General features: G+C 35.8%; 1 protein-coding gene and 1 pseudogene across 1 annotated transcript; both read left to right on the forward strand.

The window, feature by feature from the left end:
• The first annotated feature begins 1,892 nt into the window (after positions 1-1,892).
• On the forward strand, positions 1,893-4,214 carry LOC149408762 (uncharacterized). Its single transcript, XM_089650463.1, has 2 exons — positions 1,893-2,139; positions 3,347-4,214. Exons 1-2 carry the CDS (start codon positions 1,962-1,964, stop codon positions 4,105-4,107), a joined length of 939 nt encoding a protein of 312 aa, XP_089506589.1. The 5' UTR covers positions 1,893-1,961; the 3' UTR covers positions 4,108-4,214.
• A 486-nt stretch (positions 4,215-4,700) lies between these two features.
• On the forward strand, positions 4,701-8,174 carry LOC149408763 (uncharacterized; annotated as a pseudogene).
• The last annotated feature ends 10,143 nt before the right edge of the window (positions 8,175-18,317 follow it).

The raw sequence follows: 18,317 nt of genomic DNA on the forward strand, positions 1-18,317 counted from the left end.
TAGGATTAGAACGTTTGAAATATTTAATAGATCATAATAATCAGATAATTGATAATTTAGTTATAAATAGGAATAAAAGAGGCCTAATAAACGGACTCGGTTCAATAATTAAAGGAATTACGGGAAACTTAGATGATAATGATTTGGATAAATTAGTGCAACGAATTGAAACTAACCAAAATATAAATGAAAAGAGAATCTCGTTGAGTTCAAGAACATTGGAGGATTATTACGGCAAACTAAAAAATATTTCACATAATCAATTGGTACTTTGGTCTCAAATGAGCCATGACCATTATGAAGATAAAACAGACTTGTTGATTACACATTTGATTTATCAGACGGAAACTATTACCGAGTTAATAACTAGAATTACGGAAGCTATCACGTTTGCCTCTCATGGAATGTACCACCCTAGCATTATAAAACCGAAGGTATTTATGGAATCTATTTCACATGTAAATCCTGAACAACTACCTTCTAAAGATTTTGATATTATTCAACGCTTTTTGCAAGTTAAATTCGTTAAAGTTAAACAAACTTTACACTTTATTCTCTCTCTAACTTTAGTAGAACGCACCGTTTATATGTATAACGAAATAATTCCCATCATTTCCAAAACTAACAATAAATGTTTCCAACCCCACCTCCTACCGAGACGATTATTGAGAGATGGAAAGCAGATGTATAATGCACACAAGTGCCAAGTTATTACAGACAGCCTCAGCATATGCAACAAGGAACTCAACTCTATTGATGACTGCACAACTACCGTACTAGAAAACCACAGCGAACAAAACTGTAGTCTACGCCAGATTATATGTCCAGAAGAATATACACATGTCATTGGAGATAATATGATGTACCTGTTTCGCAACGAACCAACAGCATTACAAGCACAATGCCCTCAACACCAACAAAATATAGTAATTTCCAAATCTGTACTTGTAACAAATGACGAGTGCAGTATACAAGGCAAAACCTTCACTATGGGAAGAATCGTTAACCAAGAAACATTACTCATCACATATTCAAAGGAAGAATTACATGTACTAAAACTACCCATCCTACATGTAGATGAAATACAAGAACCACGCAGAGAATTCGATATCCCTACCACCACGACGGGATTTGAAGGAACTATACACATCACACTTACCAGCTGCTTGATAATTACGGCCATCGGATATATCCTTTGGAGAAGATATAAACCCTTCACAGTGCGAAGGAGTTTCAATTTTAGGGGGGGGGAGTTAACCACCCAAGACGACCCTCACCTACAGGAAGACATCGCAGCACGCCCATTACAACCAGCACTTCATCTCGCCTAAAATAAACTATTAAACCTTAATAGTTTATGGATAGCAGTTGCATCCGGACAAGGACAATCACCGGGACGATATACTCTAATCACAATCCCTGAAACGACATATCAACACGTACCCTTCTACGGCTACTTGGAGAAGACCATTAATAAACAAACGAACATTTAGATGAACTTAAAACAACACGCGGCCACACGCGCAGCAATCCCAAAACAAAGGATCGATTTAAGAAAGACCACGTGTTCCACGTGCACTGGTACAATAACCCCATTATCGGAATGACACATTGACACTTTGACACGCAGCCCGAAAATAGGAAGATGACGCCCCACTCCACCGCACCAGCATGGACTATATAAACCCCAACTCCAGCTTCCAGACGACTCCATTCCGTGTATCGAATCCAAGCACTTGCTTGTCGTATTGTTCACTTAATAGTTTCCCTTTGAAATTGTACTTACATATTTTAAGTTGTATTGTTTAAATTAATTAATAAAGGATAAATCATCCACAAGTTATATTCTTTTTTTTAACACTAAGAAGACAACAAAAGTTAACTCACGGGACACAACTCTTCATTCGCTTCTCTGTTATATATTTATTTTGTTTTCATTTTATTTATTTTATTTCTACATTATGGCGAGTTTCGATATAGAAAAGTTCATTGAAATGGTTCGGGAAAGACCAGCGATCTGGGATAATAACTTAGCTGAATACAGCAATAAAATAGTTAAGCAAAAGTGCTGGCTGGAAGTTTTTGTTGAGATGGAAGAAGGTTTTGAGGAACTCCCACAAGACAAGAAAGTGGAAAAAAGTAAGTAATAATAATTGTACACTTTTTTGTTGATTTTTTATTTCAATATAAGTAAATAAACTTTAATAATAAAATGAAAATTACATCAGGAATATTATAAGTAAAGAAAGAAACATTTTTTTAAATTAATTATGTGCATAAATTAATTTACTACTTAGTGAAATTATGTGGGCTAAATAAATGCAACATTTTGAAGTAAATATATAAAAATACACAAAAATAGTCAAATTCTGTTGTTCTGCCATGGCGAACTCCCTTCACCAACAAAATAGTCAGCAAACGATTCTCTGATTTTCATTGGTTGCACCCGGCGGTTACCATTGTCGGGTTCATCTGGAATATCTAATAACCCTGGGCAGGTTAGGGTATCATCAAAGTTAAACCCATCTCTTGTTCTTATAAAATTGTGTAAAACAACGCATGCTTTAATTATATAATTAGCGAAATCTACTTCTACGTTTATCGGCCGGTGAAAAATGTGCCATTTATTGGAAAGTATTCCGAAGGCACATTCAATATGTCTTCGTGCTCTACTTAAACGGTAATTAAACACCCTTTTCTTCACACTTAGGCATTTTCCAGGATAAGGTCTCATAACATGTTTAGATAAACCAAATGCCTCATCTCCTACAAAAACAAATGGAATTTTTTCATTTTGATTACTTCCTATAGCTACTGATGCAGGAATATTCAATGTATTTGATTGTATTTCTCGCCAAAGATGGGATTCTTGAAATATACCTGAGTCCGAATCCTTTCCATACGATCCAATGTCGACATAAGTAAAAAGATAGTTGCTGTCACAAGCTGCGAGTAAAACAATTGAACAATATTTTTTATAATTATAATACAGAGACCCTGAATTAGCGGGTTTAATTATCCTAACGTGTTTACCATCTAGTGCTCCTATACAATTTGGATAGTTGGCATTTCGCTTGAACCCCTCTGCGATATTCCTAAACTTTTCTTCAGTTGGTAAAGGAATCCATTCAGATCTTAAATTCCAGATCAGTAGACAAGTGTGGTGCACAATTTTGGAAATTGTTGATAAGCCAATTCTGTAGGTGTAGAACATGTCCGAAAAGTAACACCCGACAGCCAAATATCTGAAACAAAAGAATTGATTGCGTCAAAACGCAGTATTTTGTTTAAACTTTGTATAAACATGTCTTAATTATAATTGTAAACAAAATTCAATATTTTTTAGGTGCTGAAATACAAAGAAAGTGGAAGAGTCTGAGAAATAGTTATTCAAGGGAACTAGCAAAACAAAAACAAAGTAAGTCAGGTGATGCAGCATCGAGCCGAAAAACTTATGTATATTTCGATATTCTAAGCTTTTTAAAACCTGCCATTCAGAAAAGTAGTACTGAATCAAGTTTGGAACCAGTTGACGAAGGAACTGATGAGCAGTCGACACAATTTCTTCAGGACGACGCTGCAACTAATCCTCAGGCAGGGACGTCTACAGATAAGCCCGAAAGCTCTTCTGCAGGAAGTAAAAGTAGAAAAAGGAAACAAAATGTGGTTGAGAGCGAGGATCAATTAGCAGCTCTCAACAAAACTTTGAGGGAGTCAATGAATTTACGTTTGCGGAAAGACGAGGAAGATGATGATAAATTATTTTTGCTCTCACTTCATGCCCATTTGAAATCTGTTCCAGAACATAAAAAATTTTTTGCTAAGTCTGATCTCCTTCAAGTTTTGGCAAAATATAACGCACCTAGTCCCCCCCTCCCTCCCACACAAACACATTTTCCATCTTTTCCTATGAATTCACCTCCAAATTTTCATTATCCTGCAAGAGTGCCTCATCAATCGCAAGTTGCGCCTTTTGGTTATTCTAATGAAACTGGAAATATGGTTCACTACTCACAGACTGGTGATAACAGATCTCTTCAGTCTACATGTACACCCTCACCAATGACTGCTGAGTCTGATGATTCTATAATTTCCCTACTTAATTAATGCACAGTTTTCAATACTTATGTATCTAGTATTCTATTTGTTTATTATTTTATAAAAATATAAGTTTTTAAATTAAACAAGTATTTGTTTTTTTACTTACCGAATAGTCACAGCTAGTCTCTCTTTTCCAGGGATACATTTTCTCATATTTGTATCTTGAAATGTCAGCGGAATCCTTAATTTCTCATACAGTTCAAAAAATGATGAAATTGACATTCGAAAGTAATTGAAAAATTTTTTTTCGTCTTCCAATAGATCATTAAAAACAGTATGAAAAATCCCTTTTCCCTGTCTGCTGGATATAATTGGATGTACCCATAATTTTCTTTTACGTTTTATTTTCTTTTTTTTTAAACAATTTGAAATTATACATACAAGTGCAACCATCTCCTCTGGCTCAAGCATGTTGACTGACGAGTGAAGAATACAGATAAAAAGGATGGTTTTGGATGACGTCAGAGCCACAGCGTGTCCCTGCAGTGTCCCGCGGATTTGGGTGCCCAGTGGCTCAAGATTCTGAGTCCGGACACAGAATCCGGACACAGAGTGTCCCGTGTGAAGGAAGCCTTAGAGCTAGTTCAGACACGGCGGATTCTGCGCGGATGCAAACCGCGCGGATCGACCGCGCGGATCTTAATAATATGGCATCCTACTAGAACGTTCATACAATACAGCGCGGACCACGCATCCGCGCGGTAGCCGCCACTCGACCGCCAGAAAATGAATTCGCGCGGACGCCGCGCGGATCTATTTCTATGACGTGCATCGGCGCGTTCAGTTGCTTCGTGAAATCCGCGCGTATCGGTCGTGTTACAATGGATCGCTTCGACACCGAATTATTCATTGACGAAGTGGAAAAACGACCAGCTTTGTGGGACATCCAGTGCGCAGAGTATTCTAATAAAATTGTCAAAAATGGAGCTTGGCAGGAGCTAGTGGAATTTTTCTGTGAAAACGAGGATTCATTAGAAAAAAAGGCACTTTTTGGTTAATAATTTTTATTTATTTTACATGTTAAGTTAAGTAGTTTACATTCTTTGTGATAGATACCAACTTATACGTAAGATTATATTTTTGTGTCTTGCCATTCTACACGACCATCATTTACAAAGTAATTAGCATATCTATCTCTAATGTTTAAAGATGACGGTGTACCTCTTCCTGCATGTAATCTATTAAGATTACTCATTGGCGCAGTGTATAAAGTATCTTCATACTGCATACCATCTCTGTTTCTAACAAAATTGTGTAGCACGCAACATGCCTTTATTATGTCTTCGGCAAAGTCTATGTTAACGTTTATAGGCCTATGAAAAATACGCCACTTGTTTGCTAAAATCCCAAAAGTGCACTCAATATTACGTCGGGCTCTAGATAACCTATAGTTAAAAATTCTTTTTTCATATGTTAACCCTTTTTCTGGATAGGGTCGCATTAAATTTTCCGATAAACAAAACGCTTCATCGCCAACTATAACATATGGTAATGGTGTAGGATCTGTGTTAGATATTGGTGTAGGTTTTGGTATATGTAATGATTTTTCTATTAATCTTTTATAAAATACTGAATTTTTAAATATTGCAGAATCACTGCTTTTTCCATACGATCCAATGTCAATAAAAGTAAAGCAATAGTTAGCATCACAAAGTGCCAGCAGCACTATAGAAAAAAAGTATTTGTAATTATAATACAAAGATCCAGAATCTTTAGGCATTGTAATCCTTATATGCTTGCCATCGATGGCGCCTATGCAATTCGGGAAATTTGCAGACTTTTCAAAGTCTATAGCTATTTTCTTCCACGTGTCTTCACTTGGTTCGGGCATGAGCTTTTTGGCGATTGTTTTCCACAAAGCTTGACATACTTCACGGACAATTCCCGTAATTGTAGATTTGCCAAGACGAAAGTTGTAATGAAGTTCTCCAAAGGAACAACCAGTACCCAGATATGTTAATAACAACACAAATTTACAAGACTAAACAATTCCTTAACGATAGTGATATTTTTTTCAGGTATATCATTGCAAAAAAAAGTGGAAGAACATACGTGATGCTTACAATAAGGAATTCAAGAAAGGAAAATCAATTCCTTCTGGTTCAGGTGCATGTAAAGGTTCAAAATACATGTATTTTGGACGGCTTTCTTTTCTTCAAAAGTCGGTAGAAAACAAAGAAACAACAACAAACATAGAAGAAGCGAAAACTGAGGAAAGTGAAGACATTAACAAAGACCAAAACAATTTTGTCAACGCACGTGAAATACGCTCCCTGCCCAATAAAAGAAAGAAAATTAAAATGGCATCAGAAGATCGATTGGCTAGCATATTAGAAGAGAGTATTCAGTCACGAGATAAAATACAGAGACAAATCAATGATAATATTTCTAATCAAGATGATGATAAGCTTTTTTGTTTATCGCTGTACAAGGAACTAAAAAAAGTTCCAGAAAACAAGCGTTTGGCTACCAAAATCGAATTGCTCAAGGTAATAGAGAAGGGGCAGATATTACCATCGCCGGTTCGTATAATAAATCAACAAAACATGCCTAATACAGGATTTTTGCAGAGTCAACAGTACTCGAACCCACTAGGATATTTAACTGGATATACAATCCCACCAGCGTCTCCATCTCCTTCATCAAGCATTAGCACTGACTCACAGTCTTCTATCATACAAAATATATATATGCTGATATTATGTAAAAATAAAGACCTTACCTTAAAGTAATCACGAGTTTTTCTTCTTTTGACACGCGCGACCTCACATGGGTATCAGAAAACGCAATTTGTTCACTGATCGTTTCAAGTAATTCATCAAACGAATTTGTAGACATTCTTAAATAGTTAAAAAATTTAGACTCAAAATTCCTCAACTTTGGGTATAAAGTCATAAACTGACCATGGGTGAGCCGATCACGCAAAATTGGATGCACCCAATACTTTCGTTTTTTTTTTTTTTTAGGAGTAAGTACACACATATTGCTTCTTCGACTTCCATTACTGAAATGAAGCGGCCGTCACCCTGTCACCCTACCCCACTCCTCACGCTCACCGCGCGTGTCTGAACACTTTCAATCCGCGCGGATGGGAACCTCTCGGTTTGCATCCGCGCGGAATCCGCCGTGTCTGAACTAACGCTAATGCCACTCAACCGCTAGAAAATAGAATCGTGCGGTGGTTTTATTACTATGGAGATCTTCCTCAGCGTTCAGTAGCGTTGCGGGCACCGCGCGATCAACACGTCACAACGAGAGCACGCCTGAGCTAGCTATGGATCGCTTCGACACAGACTTATTTATTGATGAAGTGGAGAAAAGACCTGTAATATTATTATATTTTTGAATCTTGCCATGAAACACTCCCATCGTTCACGAAGTAATGAGCGAATTGATATTTAAAGATGACGGTGCCCCTCTTCCTCCATGCAAGGTATTGAGACTAGTCATTGGTGCAGTATATAAATTATCTTTATATTTTATACCATCTCTACTCCTCACATAGTTGTGTAGAACGCAACAGTACAACATGTAACGATTTGAAACTACTCGCCCCGTTGTCAAGCGCTTGGAAGAACTAATTAACTCAAGAAGCGTGCAATTGTGAACACAGCCACGGCCGGGTACTTAATCATAGACATCTGAGATTGCAAGCCAGTTCTAGGGAATTCGGACAACTGTCAGGACGTACGTCACGGAACAGATTCCAGAGAGATTTGCGCCATTAAAAACGTGAGCGATTGTCATCATGCTAATTAGATTTTACAAAATGGTTTACTTTAAATAATATAAATTTGTTCTTCACAAGATATTTGGGAAGAGCTGGCGCCCTATATAATCAAGCAGGATTAATATTTGAGATGTGAAACTTATCCTTTTAATTTTTACTACCCGCAGATTAACATTTTAGTATTGTATCTTCGCATCACTAGTCAGATTTTGTTTAACGATCTGAACATGCCCTGATCTTAATAATGAACGTAGAGTCTCTTGCTATTTAACTTGATATTAATGTAATTTAATAGATGAGTATTTTGATAATTAAACTCAATAAATTTTGTTCTCAGCATTCACGCAATTCTTTGATTTCTGATTCCCTTATTTAATATTGTGCAACACATGAGTTTTATGTTTACACACTTTTCAGAAATTACACACCAATAAATCTCGGTACATTTGGCCTCCCAACGTGGTTTAAACCTAGTGATGTGTTATTTTGTGGGTAGGATGTAAATTTGTGCTCAATGTTTTTTAGTGTAGTTAAAAATCTCAAGTGTTAATCTTGCTAATTTGTGAATTTATGATGACAGTCGCTCGCGGTTTTGATGCTCCGGGGATCTGTTTCGTGATGATATTCCATTAAATAATCATTCTACAAATTTTATATATTTGAGTGTCCCCTCTAGAACTCTAGCGCTCTGCGTTTTTCACTGTTTATTGACTTACAGTACGCTGTAGTCAAATTTTTTTTTTTTTTGGTACGAGGCAAGATTATTGTCGTCGTGTATATTTGGTACATGTGCTAATTATTTATTTCATACCTACATAGCATAGTTTCTTCACGTCATGTCGGAACCGCAAATTGTTACGAGGAGTCAGGCCAAGATTCAGGATTCTGTGACAATGCTGAATAAAAATGAAGCTTCGCCGGAGGGACAGGCGGAAACGCAATCCTCTTCCTGCAAGCCATTCCCCGTGCACAAATGGAATCTGGTTTTTGACGGATCCACATGCGTACGCAATTTCATAGAACGTGTAGAAGAACTAGCAGATTCTCGTGGTGTAAGTACCAATAATCTATTTTCTAGCGCGATTGAATTTTCCTATACCGAACTCGCAAAAAAGCTTAAGACGTTTTATAGGCATATTATCTTGGTATAAAAGGTTTATTTGTAACTTTTCCATAATAGCAGCTCCGTTACATAATTTAACAAGAAAGGAATTTACGGGAAACAAATTTAAATGGAACAGTCAGGCAGATATAGCTTTTAAAAAACTTAAAGATATTTTAGTGAGCGCACCTGTTTTAGCTTGTCCTAACTTTGAAAAACCTTTCATCATATCATGCGACGCATCCAACACCGGGATAGGGGCGGTCCTGACGCAGGTAGACGATTCGGGTAGAGAACACCCTATATCATTTATTAGTAGGTCTCTGAGTGCTCAAGAGAGAAATCATTCAACTACAGAGAAAGAGCTAAATGCAATGATTTTTGCTCTGGAAAAATTTAGGGCTTACATAGAAGGTTCTGTCATACCGGTTAAAATAATAACAGATCATTACAGTCTAAAATGGTTAGTGAATATTAAATCTCCTACAGGCAGATTAGCAAGATGGGCTGTCAGGTTACAGCAATACAATTTTATTATAGAACACCGTAAAGGAAAAGATAATATAGTACCTGACGCATTATCACGTGATCCCGTAGAATTAGCTGTAGTAGGACAAACTTCACCAACCAAAGAATCGTGGTACGATAAAATGTGTAGAAATGTTCTAGCTTTTCCAAATAAATTTCATGCTTGGAAAGTTGATAATGGAGTATTGTACAAACACATACAGAGTATGGAAGCGCTACACAGAGTGTATGACTGGAAAGAAGTGGTACCTAAAGAGTCTAGGAAAGATATAATAACACAATATCATGTACCTCCTTCGTGTGCTCATTTTGGTATTATGAAGACTTTGAATAGAATTAGTCAGAAATATTACTGGCCGAAGATGGCGGCCGACGTAAACTCATTCATTAGCAAATGTCACACTTGCTTGGGTCATAAGAGTACGAATCAGTTACCACCAGGTCTAATGGGTGATCCCAAATTGGTTCAACGTCCTTGGCAAATGATTGCCACAGATTTATTAGGTCCTTTCCCCAGCTCCTACAAAAAAGGCCATACATATTTGTTAGTAATCTCTGACTTCTTTACAAAATACTCTAAACTTTTCCCATTAAGAAAAGCTACTGGAAAGAATATTGTTGAGATCATGGAAAATGAGATATTTTACAAGTTTGGGGTGCCTGATACAATAATTCTGGATAATGGTCCCCAATATATTTCAAAAGACATGAAAGCGTTAGTTAGCAAGTTTCATATAAGACACCTCTTTTACAACTGTAGATACCATCCGCAAAATAATCCGGTTGAAAGGATTAACAGAGTGTTAGTGTCTGCTATTAGCTCGTACGTCGGTGGTGATCATCGGAGATGGGCAGATTGTCTAGATGAAATTGAACTCGCTATTAAGAGGAAACCGGGTGGTATTTTTTCCATACAAACGTATTCCTCATTTCCCTCTCTGGATTTTGACACTAGAGAAAACATTTTTTTTACATAATATGAATATTGACCGCAAGCGTGTCGGTACGTTTTGATTTTTTTGATAAGTTACTTTTTATAGGAGTTATAACCCTTCAAAAATTGTTAAAATTGTCTTTTTTTAACGCCATCAACAAACGTTCAGTATACAAATAAAACGATGTATTTTTAAAAAAAGCAAAACGTACAGACATAGAATGTTTTCTTCCAATACATTTGGTAAAAAAAATCTTGGAAATCGGTTCAGGTTTGGAGTAGAAAAATGAGGACTACAAAACCTCGATTTTGACAATTTTATTTAGGTATTATCAGGCTGAGGTGCATGTGTCCCTTTCTCTCAGTATTCGGGGGTGAGGGGGGGCGGAGAGGGTTTTGTTGAATACGTATACAGTCAACGAAGTGATGTGACATTCTCAATAATTATATCGATACACTAGTCCACTAGTGTTGTCATGTCCCGAGTTATCGATGTTTTTTTTAAATTATTTTTCTGTTTGGTGACTTATCTTGAGTGTGCCAATACTTACCGAGCTTATTTACTAAAGTTATTGTGACAAATTTAATTTGTTTACGTCAAATAAATTAATGGAAGAAAATTGAAAAAAAAACACCTGTTACAGACAGACCCCGAGATGATTCCGTTCCGTATTGCCGAGTTGGATATGGAACACAAAAATTAATCAAAATATTTTTTGATAACTTTTGAAGGTTGTACTCAACATAATATTATCCCTTTATAGGACACTTTTTTTAAGATACAACTACCGAACCAAAAAAAACTTTTATATTTGACTAAATATATTGTTCTAGATTTAAAAAAAAAAATAATTATATTTTACAAGAAAATGTGTGATGGTAAGTACATACACCACTGATCGTTTGATGGAATGCTGGTACAGCGTATGTTCAGTGGTACATGCATCTACCACATGTTGTTGAATCGATTATGTTATTATAATATCATATTATACAAATAAATATTGAAATCTATGTATAAGAGGCACCATATTGTTTATTGTGCTACATATTAGGTACATACACATAACTAGTTTAGTTTTTATTTAACTTTTTTAATACGTTATATTATTACAGAAAAATGCACTTTTGGGAATACCTCCTACATCACTTGACATTTTCAATCTTCTTCAATGATCTAATATTTTTTGTTTTTAAACGCTTTATTGTAAAAAAAAATACTGTTTAACATCTACACAATGAAATTAAAACAATTTATGGTCCAGACCTTTCCCTCGCCGGTAAATTTCTTGGTATGCGACCGTCAAATATTTCTGGTAAAAGGCATTGGTGGTAGAAATTTTCTAACAGTGGAACGATTTTTTGCCAGATTTCATCGTCCCTCTCAATTTTTTCATACAGCAAACCTTTTGGACTCCACACAACATAATAACAATAATTACGACGAGTAATATGTAACTGGCCTTGTACTTGGTAGAAGTAATTATGATTCCGTTTTAATGTTAAAGAATGGTCTTCCAATTTACAGTAATCAATTATCTTTTGTGCAATTCCCTCTTCTGGTGACATATTTGCTATACTATAAGGGCATTTAATTTCAATTATAGAATCCTCACCGATAAGGCCATCCGCACTTGCCGCTAAAAAGTTTTTGGTTTTATCGATAAATAGCCCACAAGCGGATACCTGCAAACTTGTTTTTTTTGAAAATTGCTCTATTGCTAGGCTTTCATTTTCTTTTCCATAATTTGTGGCCATAGTTCCTTTGAATTGTGAGTACAGTAAAGAGTTTAATACTCCCGTAACTGAAGTTTTTTGCCGAAGCTTATATATTTTTCCAAAGTTAGACGCCGTTATCCGCTTACGTCTTTCAATTGCCCAGAGATTGTTATTGCTTTGGCCTACCGTATTCCGTTCGAGCTCTTCCTTATTCGTTGAAGATAATTCTTTGAGAAATTCCTCTTTTTTCGTTTCAAATATTTCAGGTGGCATATCTGGTTCTAATTCCAATTGACCATAATTTTCATCGGGCCCTGTAACTTTTTTTCTTTTTTCTGTCGTAATTTCATTATACTTTAGTTTTTTTTTCGACACATTTGTGTATTCTCCTTCGAACGTCGTTTTCTCTCTATAAAGTGCTTCGTGTATTTGCCGGGACTGTGGCCTTGGATTTTCTTTTGTATTCTTGAATGGGTTGCCAATTCACTATTCCACGAAGCTACTGCTCCAAAACATCTTGCTTGGTAAGATCCTCTTGTAGTAAAATTTACCCTTTTTCCACCTATAAATTTGGCGATAACGTTGTTGAATTGCTCCACAGTGTTATTTGTCACGTCAATAATAAGACTTTCTGCATTTGCTATTAGAGACAATAAGAATTGTTGGATATCAGTCCATATTCCACAATCTCGAAGATCGCTTACTAAATTTGGATCATCAGTATACTTCTCCGGCTTGCAATAGTACGATGCACAATTTTTATGATCACCAAACACATGATTTGCGGTATTTTTTATGTCCATTTTCAATTTTTTTATTTTATCACTTTGTACTGTGTTTTCTTGCTCTTTCCTGTAATTTATTGCTCCAACTACAGCTCTTCTCATGCGTAAAACGTTTGCTTCAACCTTTTTCCTTATATGAACTGGTACAAAGCCTTTAGCGTTGTTGGTTTTTTTTCCAAGTGCTTTCATTTTGTTGCAAAAATTGCGGAGTAAGTGATTTTTGCACTCTATTTTTTGTACTATAAGGTTAGGACCATATGGCATTTGTTGCATTATTTTTTTCATGATGCTGGAGTCGCCATCACCAACTAGTTTGTTAAATTTCAATCCATGCATTTCCATGCTTCTCGAGAACCCTTCTGCTATAATGTGGGCTTCCATGGCATTAGCACTGTCACGCCAGTTTATGAAGCACCTGTGCTCAGAAGCAACTATGTGTAGTTTAGTAGCTCTAGCACATATGCAGCAGTATGAGTTTCGCACTCCCAGAAATAAAACCTTTTTAGTTCGTAGTCCAACTATGCACCCTGCGCCAGATGAGGAGCTAAATCCACTTTTGTACGACCTCTTTGCCCAGGAGCCATCTGCAACCACCGTTACCAAAGGATAGCCACCCTCGTCTACGTCACCGTTAAAAATGGCTAGCCTTTTTTCTTCTTCACCAGCTGGGATCATTTCTTCTAAGGCACATTCTTCAATTGTTGGCGCTAAACATTGTTCTATGTTCGTGTAAGTCTTACAATCCATATTTGGCATATTTAAAACCCCACAAATTTCATTCCATTGTGAATACCCATTTCCTGTACACATCACTCCTTCGACGACAGCAGTATTTATAGACATTTTCCGTTTCGGGTCTTCGGAGTGTACGTATTCTATTTTCTTGCACATTTTGCACTCGAAAACATACTGGCTTAGAAGACTATTTCGTCGTTCCTTCACAAATTTTAAATCGGAAAATGTGCAGTTGGTGTGTTCGTGCTTTATATTTGATATCTCCGAAAACAAATATTTTATATCCACAACCTGTATACACGCACCCACAAGTCTCATTTACTTGTGCGTGTGCAGAAGATGAGCTCGGAGCAGGAAGTCACATGTATATAACTACGCACAAGTCGCGATGTGACTGAGGTGATGAGCGAACAGCAGGCGCTCTAGTTGCGAGTTGCGACGTGACTTTTTTTATGTGAATACCGCACAAGAGTCCGAACTGCTCCCGTCTGGAGCCAGTGAGACTGTGGATTCCCCAATTGGCGACTTAATTGGACTAGTATTACAAAACCCTGTAAGCTGATAGCTGATTTGGCCGTAACTAAGTTGCCGCGTGTATCATTATTTCTCCAGACAATTATTTTATATTATATTTAATTAATATTCTTTTTAATGAATATTATTTTTAATATTGTGAAACAACATAAATTAATTAAAATCAATTTACTTGCGCACGCCGTGATTTGAATCCGAGACCTCCGGACTCGAAGTCGAGAGCCTTACCCCACAACCACGGAGGCAAAATAAATGTATCTACGTACATATTTGTAGTAAGTAATAATAATAATAAAGTTAAGTACAATACAATATTAAATAATGTAGACCTCGCTATTTTATTACGAATATGTACCTAGGCACCTACTTAATTTTTGGAATAAAAGAACAACAGTAAATGAAATAATAATAAGAAGAAGAAGAAATAATAAGAACTGATCGCGATAATATGATGCGAACACCTGCAGCCACGCACACACACGCATTGGGGTTCACCAATACACCGATAGCGCTTTCTCTGTCCCCGCTGAAATGAACGAAATAGAAATAATTTTTACAAATACCTATCGTTAAAATTTCTCGGCGCTCCTGCGCGCTCTTAACACGGCAGTACATGAGGTAACCGGATATACTCCCTTTTTCTTGAACTTTGGTAGGGAAATTATTATTTCAGGAAACGACTACAAGTCTTCAGACTTCAACCCCGAAGATATCAGATTTGCCGCACGGGATTCTTGGGCTTCGGATTTGGACGAATTGAACGATATTTTTTCACAGGTTCGTACGTCTCTAAGGCAGTCGTATGAAAAGAACAAAACTCAGTATAATCTACGTCGTAGGGACATACAATATGAAATTGGTGACATCGTTTGGCGCCGATCGTTCGTTCTTTCAGACGCTAGTAAGTATTTTTCAGCGAAATTAGCTCCCAAGTTTATTCGCAGCAAAATCATTAAGAAATTGTCTCCAGTTGCTTACATTTTAGCTGATTTAAATGGAAAACCTGTGGGAACCTTTCACATTAAGGATATAATCAAACATGAAATCTCAGATTAACGTCGTGTAGGTCAGGAGGGTATTTTAATTATTTTATATACTTTTGTTTCCATTATGCGCAATAGTGGAAGCGATTAAAAGATTCCATTTAACGTGAGAGCATGACTAAAACTTATGTTCTCACATTGAATGCAATTTTATATTTGTTTATGATGTTATTTTGTTTGTCCGTGTCCAGGTATTACTAATATATGTATTTTGCTATTTTTATACTTGTTCAGTGTGCAAGGGTGACCTACCCTTACCCTTGCGCATTGAATGTGTGCATATGAATGTACATAATACTAAATTTTGTAAATTTATATATTCAAGTCATCAAATATTAAGTTTGGATGTGTATGAGTACATTGTACATCCGTTTGGGATTTTGATGATTTTCATATGTACTTTTATAATATTCATTTTGAAATGGTTATGTAATTAACTGTTTTCAAGATGCGCTTGCTAGTCCGGAATGGTGGGCGTATCTTCAAGATAGTTTATAGAAGGATACGGTTGGGTTTTGTGTTTCGTTGTCTTGTTCTGTATTATTATGCTATTATTAATAAGTTTTTTATGCCCTTTGGGGATGTTACATACTATAAGCTGGAGAAATAGTGCATTTTCAATTGCATGTGGTACAATACCGTGCCTATATTTATCAAATTATTAATGTTAATTTGGGTTATCCCATTCATTAATCTATAGTATCAAATGAGTATGTATATTCCTTGCAGGATCTGCTGGATATTGGTTACAATTTTCTTATAATAGATTAAATGATTTATAGTTAGTACTATTTATTATGTTGCTTTGAGTTAGAAGGCAAACCGAAGAGTTCATTAAGAATCTTTGGCATTGGGTTACTATTTTCATCACATGATAGCAATCAGATGCTTAGAATATCTATTTAGTAACTTTAGGAAGTTATGAAACCCTGCCAACGGTTTTCTATGTAATTTCTTTTGGTAGTGCTTATTTTATCCATTTGGGTTTTTTTTTTTTTTGGATTCACATTTTATGTTGTTTTTTATCTTTACAAATTAGAATAAAAATAAATATAAATTAATTAAATAGAGAGATTTGAAATCCTCAACACAAAAAAATGCATGTGGCATATGCCAACGTCGGTTTACTTTTAATTTTATTTTAAAGATAATAAAGCTTCCTTCTTCGGGTTGCGGGGGCCATTCTTGAGCTCGGAATGACCTCAACAAGTCGAACTAGCATTCGATAATTCAATCAATACCTTGTTCTTGATCGAATCATGGAATGTTAATTGGTTCTTTATTCTTAGAGATTTACAAAATAGAATAAGAATAATTCAATCTTACTGCTAATTTCATCATCGGATTACATTTTAACTGAAAATTTAAATTTTGATTTATACTATACTACAATGGGGTATTACAGAATTTGTTTATTCACAAGCTAATTTATGTCTCAAATTTTATCAATATCAAAAACAAAACTTATTTTCACTCAGATCTATAGGAAAGATAATAATGTTCATCTTCATATAGAAATCTTAATATCTATTTCACAGTTAACAGCTTAAATTTTTAAACTTTGAAATAACTTGTTAGTAAAATTATAATAAAATTTATTTATAAAGATATTTAAAATATCATTCTATTTTAGAGGAGTGACATCTAGGTGGGCTGTTTTGAAACTTCAATTTATAACTTTATAACTAAACAATCAGTTCTAACTTAAATTTTTTTCTAATTTTCATCAGTAAACCATTTTATAGTATAGCTTAGTCTTCGCAACATCAAGAATTAACATCAACGTTAAATCGCAATCATCACTACAAATTCAAGACCTTAACATATACTGCCCGGTGGAATTCATTGCTGCTTTTGGCCAAAACAATTACAATCTACATGGAAGGAAGAACTTCATATTCATATGGACATCTTTATACAAAATGGACCTGTCATCTGCACTGGACAATATCAAGAAGACTATCAAAATTGAACTTCAACTTTCTTCTTCTACATTGATCTTCGGCTTTCATCTGTACACTCTTTGGATGCTCATCCCAGCAGTTTCAAAATTCATCATGGCCAGATTAGGAGGAGGAGTTTCGCCTTCATACAATCACCAAACAAACCTCTAAGCTGATAATCACCACTTCTGCCTTCAAGACCTGGACCCTGTACGTGACCTTCATATTGGATACAAATTACCTGGTTTCAAGGATACATTCTGAAATCAATTCTTCCAGAGCATATCACCTATTGGCATGATCAGCAAGCTTCCTGTCTTGAGATGTGTAAAGGCGCCAGGAGGGCCTCAAATTTCCTTGGAAATTTTTTTTTGAGGGAAGGGAGTAATGTAACGATTTGAAACTACTCGCCCCGTTGTCAAGCGCTTGGAAGAACTAATTAACTCAAGAAGCGTGCAATTGTGAACACAGCCACGGCCGGGTACTTAATCATAGACATCTGAGATTGCAAGCCAGTTCTAGGGAATTCGGACAACTGTCAGGACGTACGTCACGGAACAGATTCCAGAGAGATTTGCGCCATTAAAAACGTGAGCGATTGTCATCATGCTAATTAGATTTTACAAAATGGTTTACTTTAAATAATATAAATTTGTTCTTCACAAGATATTTGGGAAGAGCTGGCGCCCTATATAATCAAGCAGGATTAATATTTGAGATGTGAAACTTATCCTTTTAATTTTTACTACCCGCAGATTAACATTTTAGTTAAGTAAATTAAACCAAGTTCTTTATCCTGACTCTGCAATTGATAAAAAGGTAACATGCCCCAGAACAAAGTGTACTGCAATCGTGAATAACGTAATGGGGGGCAGTGGCTTTGAAAAAGTTTGTAATTTGTTAAGGAAAAATAAATTTTCTTTAATTGTAGATGAGTCCACCGATATTAGCAGCGTAAAGCATTTAGCCTTAGTAATTAGAGTTTTTGATAGTAGCATTAACGAAATAGTAGACTCATTTTTGAATTTAGTTCCTGTGCCTTCCGCAACTGCTGATAGTATGTTTAATGAAATTAAAGATTTTTTTAATAAAAATAATAATAATAATAAATTCTTTATTCCAGGATGTGGGGAGGTTAGTGCAATCCCACACATCCCATAGAT

This window comes from Hesperophylax consimilis, unplaced genomic scaffold (assembly GCF_061612785.1).
Source record: "Hesperophylax consimilis isolate HC1 unplaced genomic scaffold, BYU_Hcon_1.0 scaffold_82, whole genome shotgun sequence".
NCBI classification, from domain to species: Eukaryota; Metazoa; Arthropoda; class Insecta; order Trichoptera; family Limnephilidae; genus Hesperophylax; species Hesperophylax consimilis.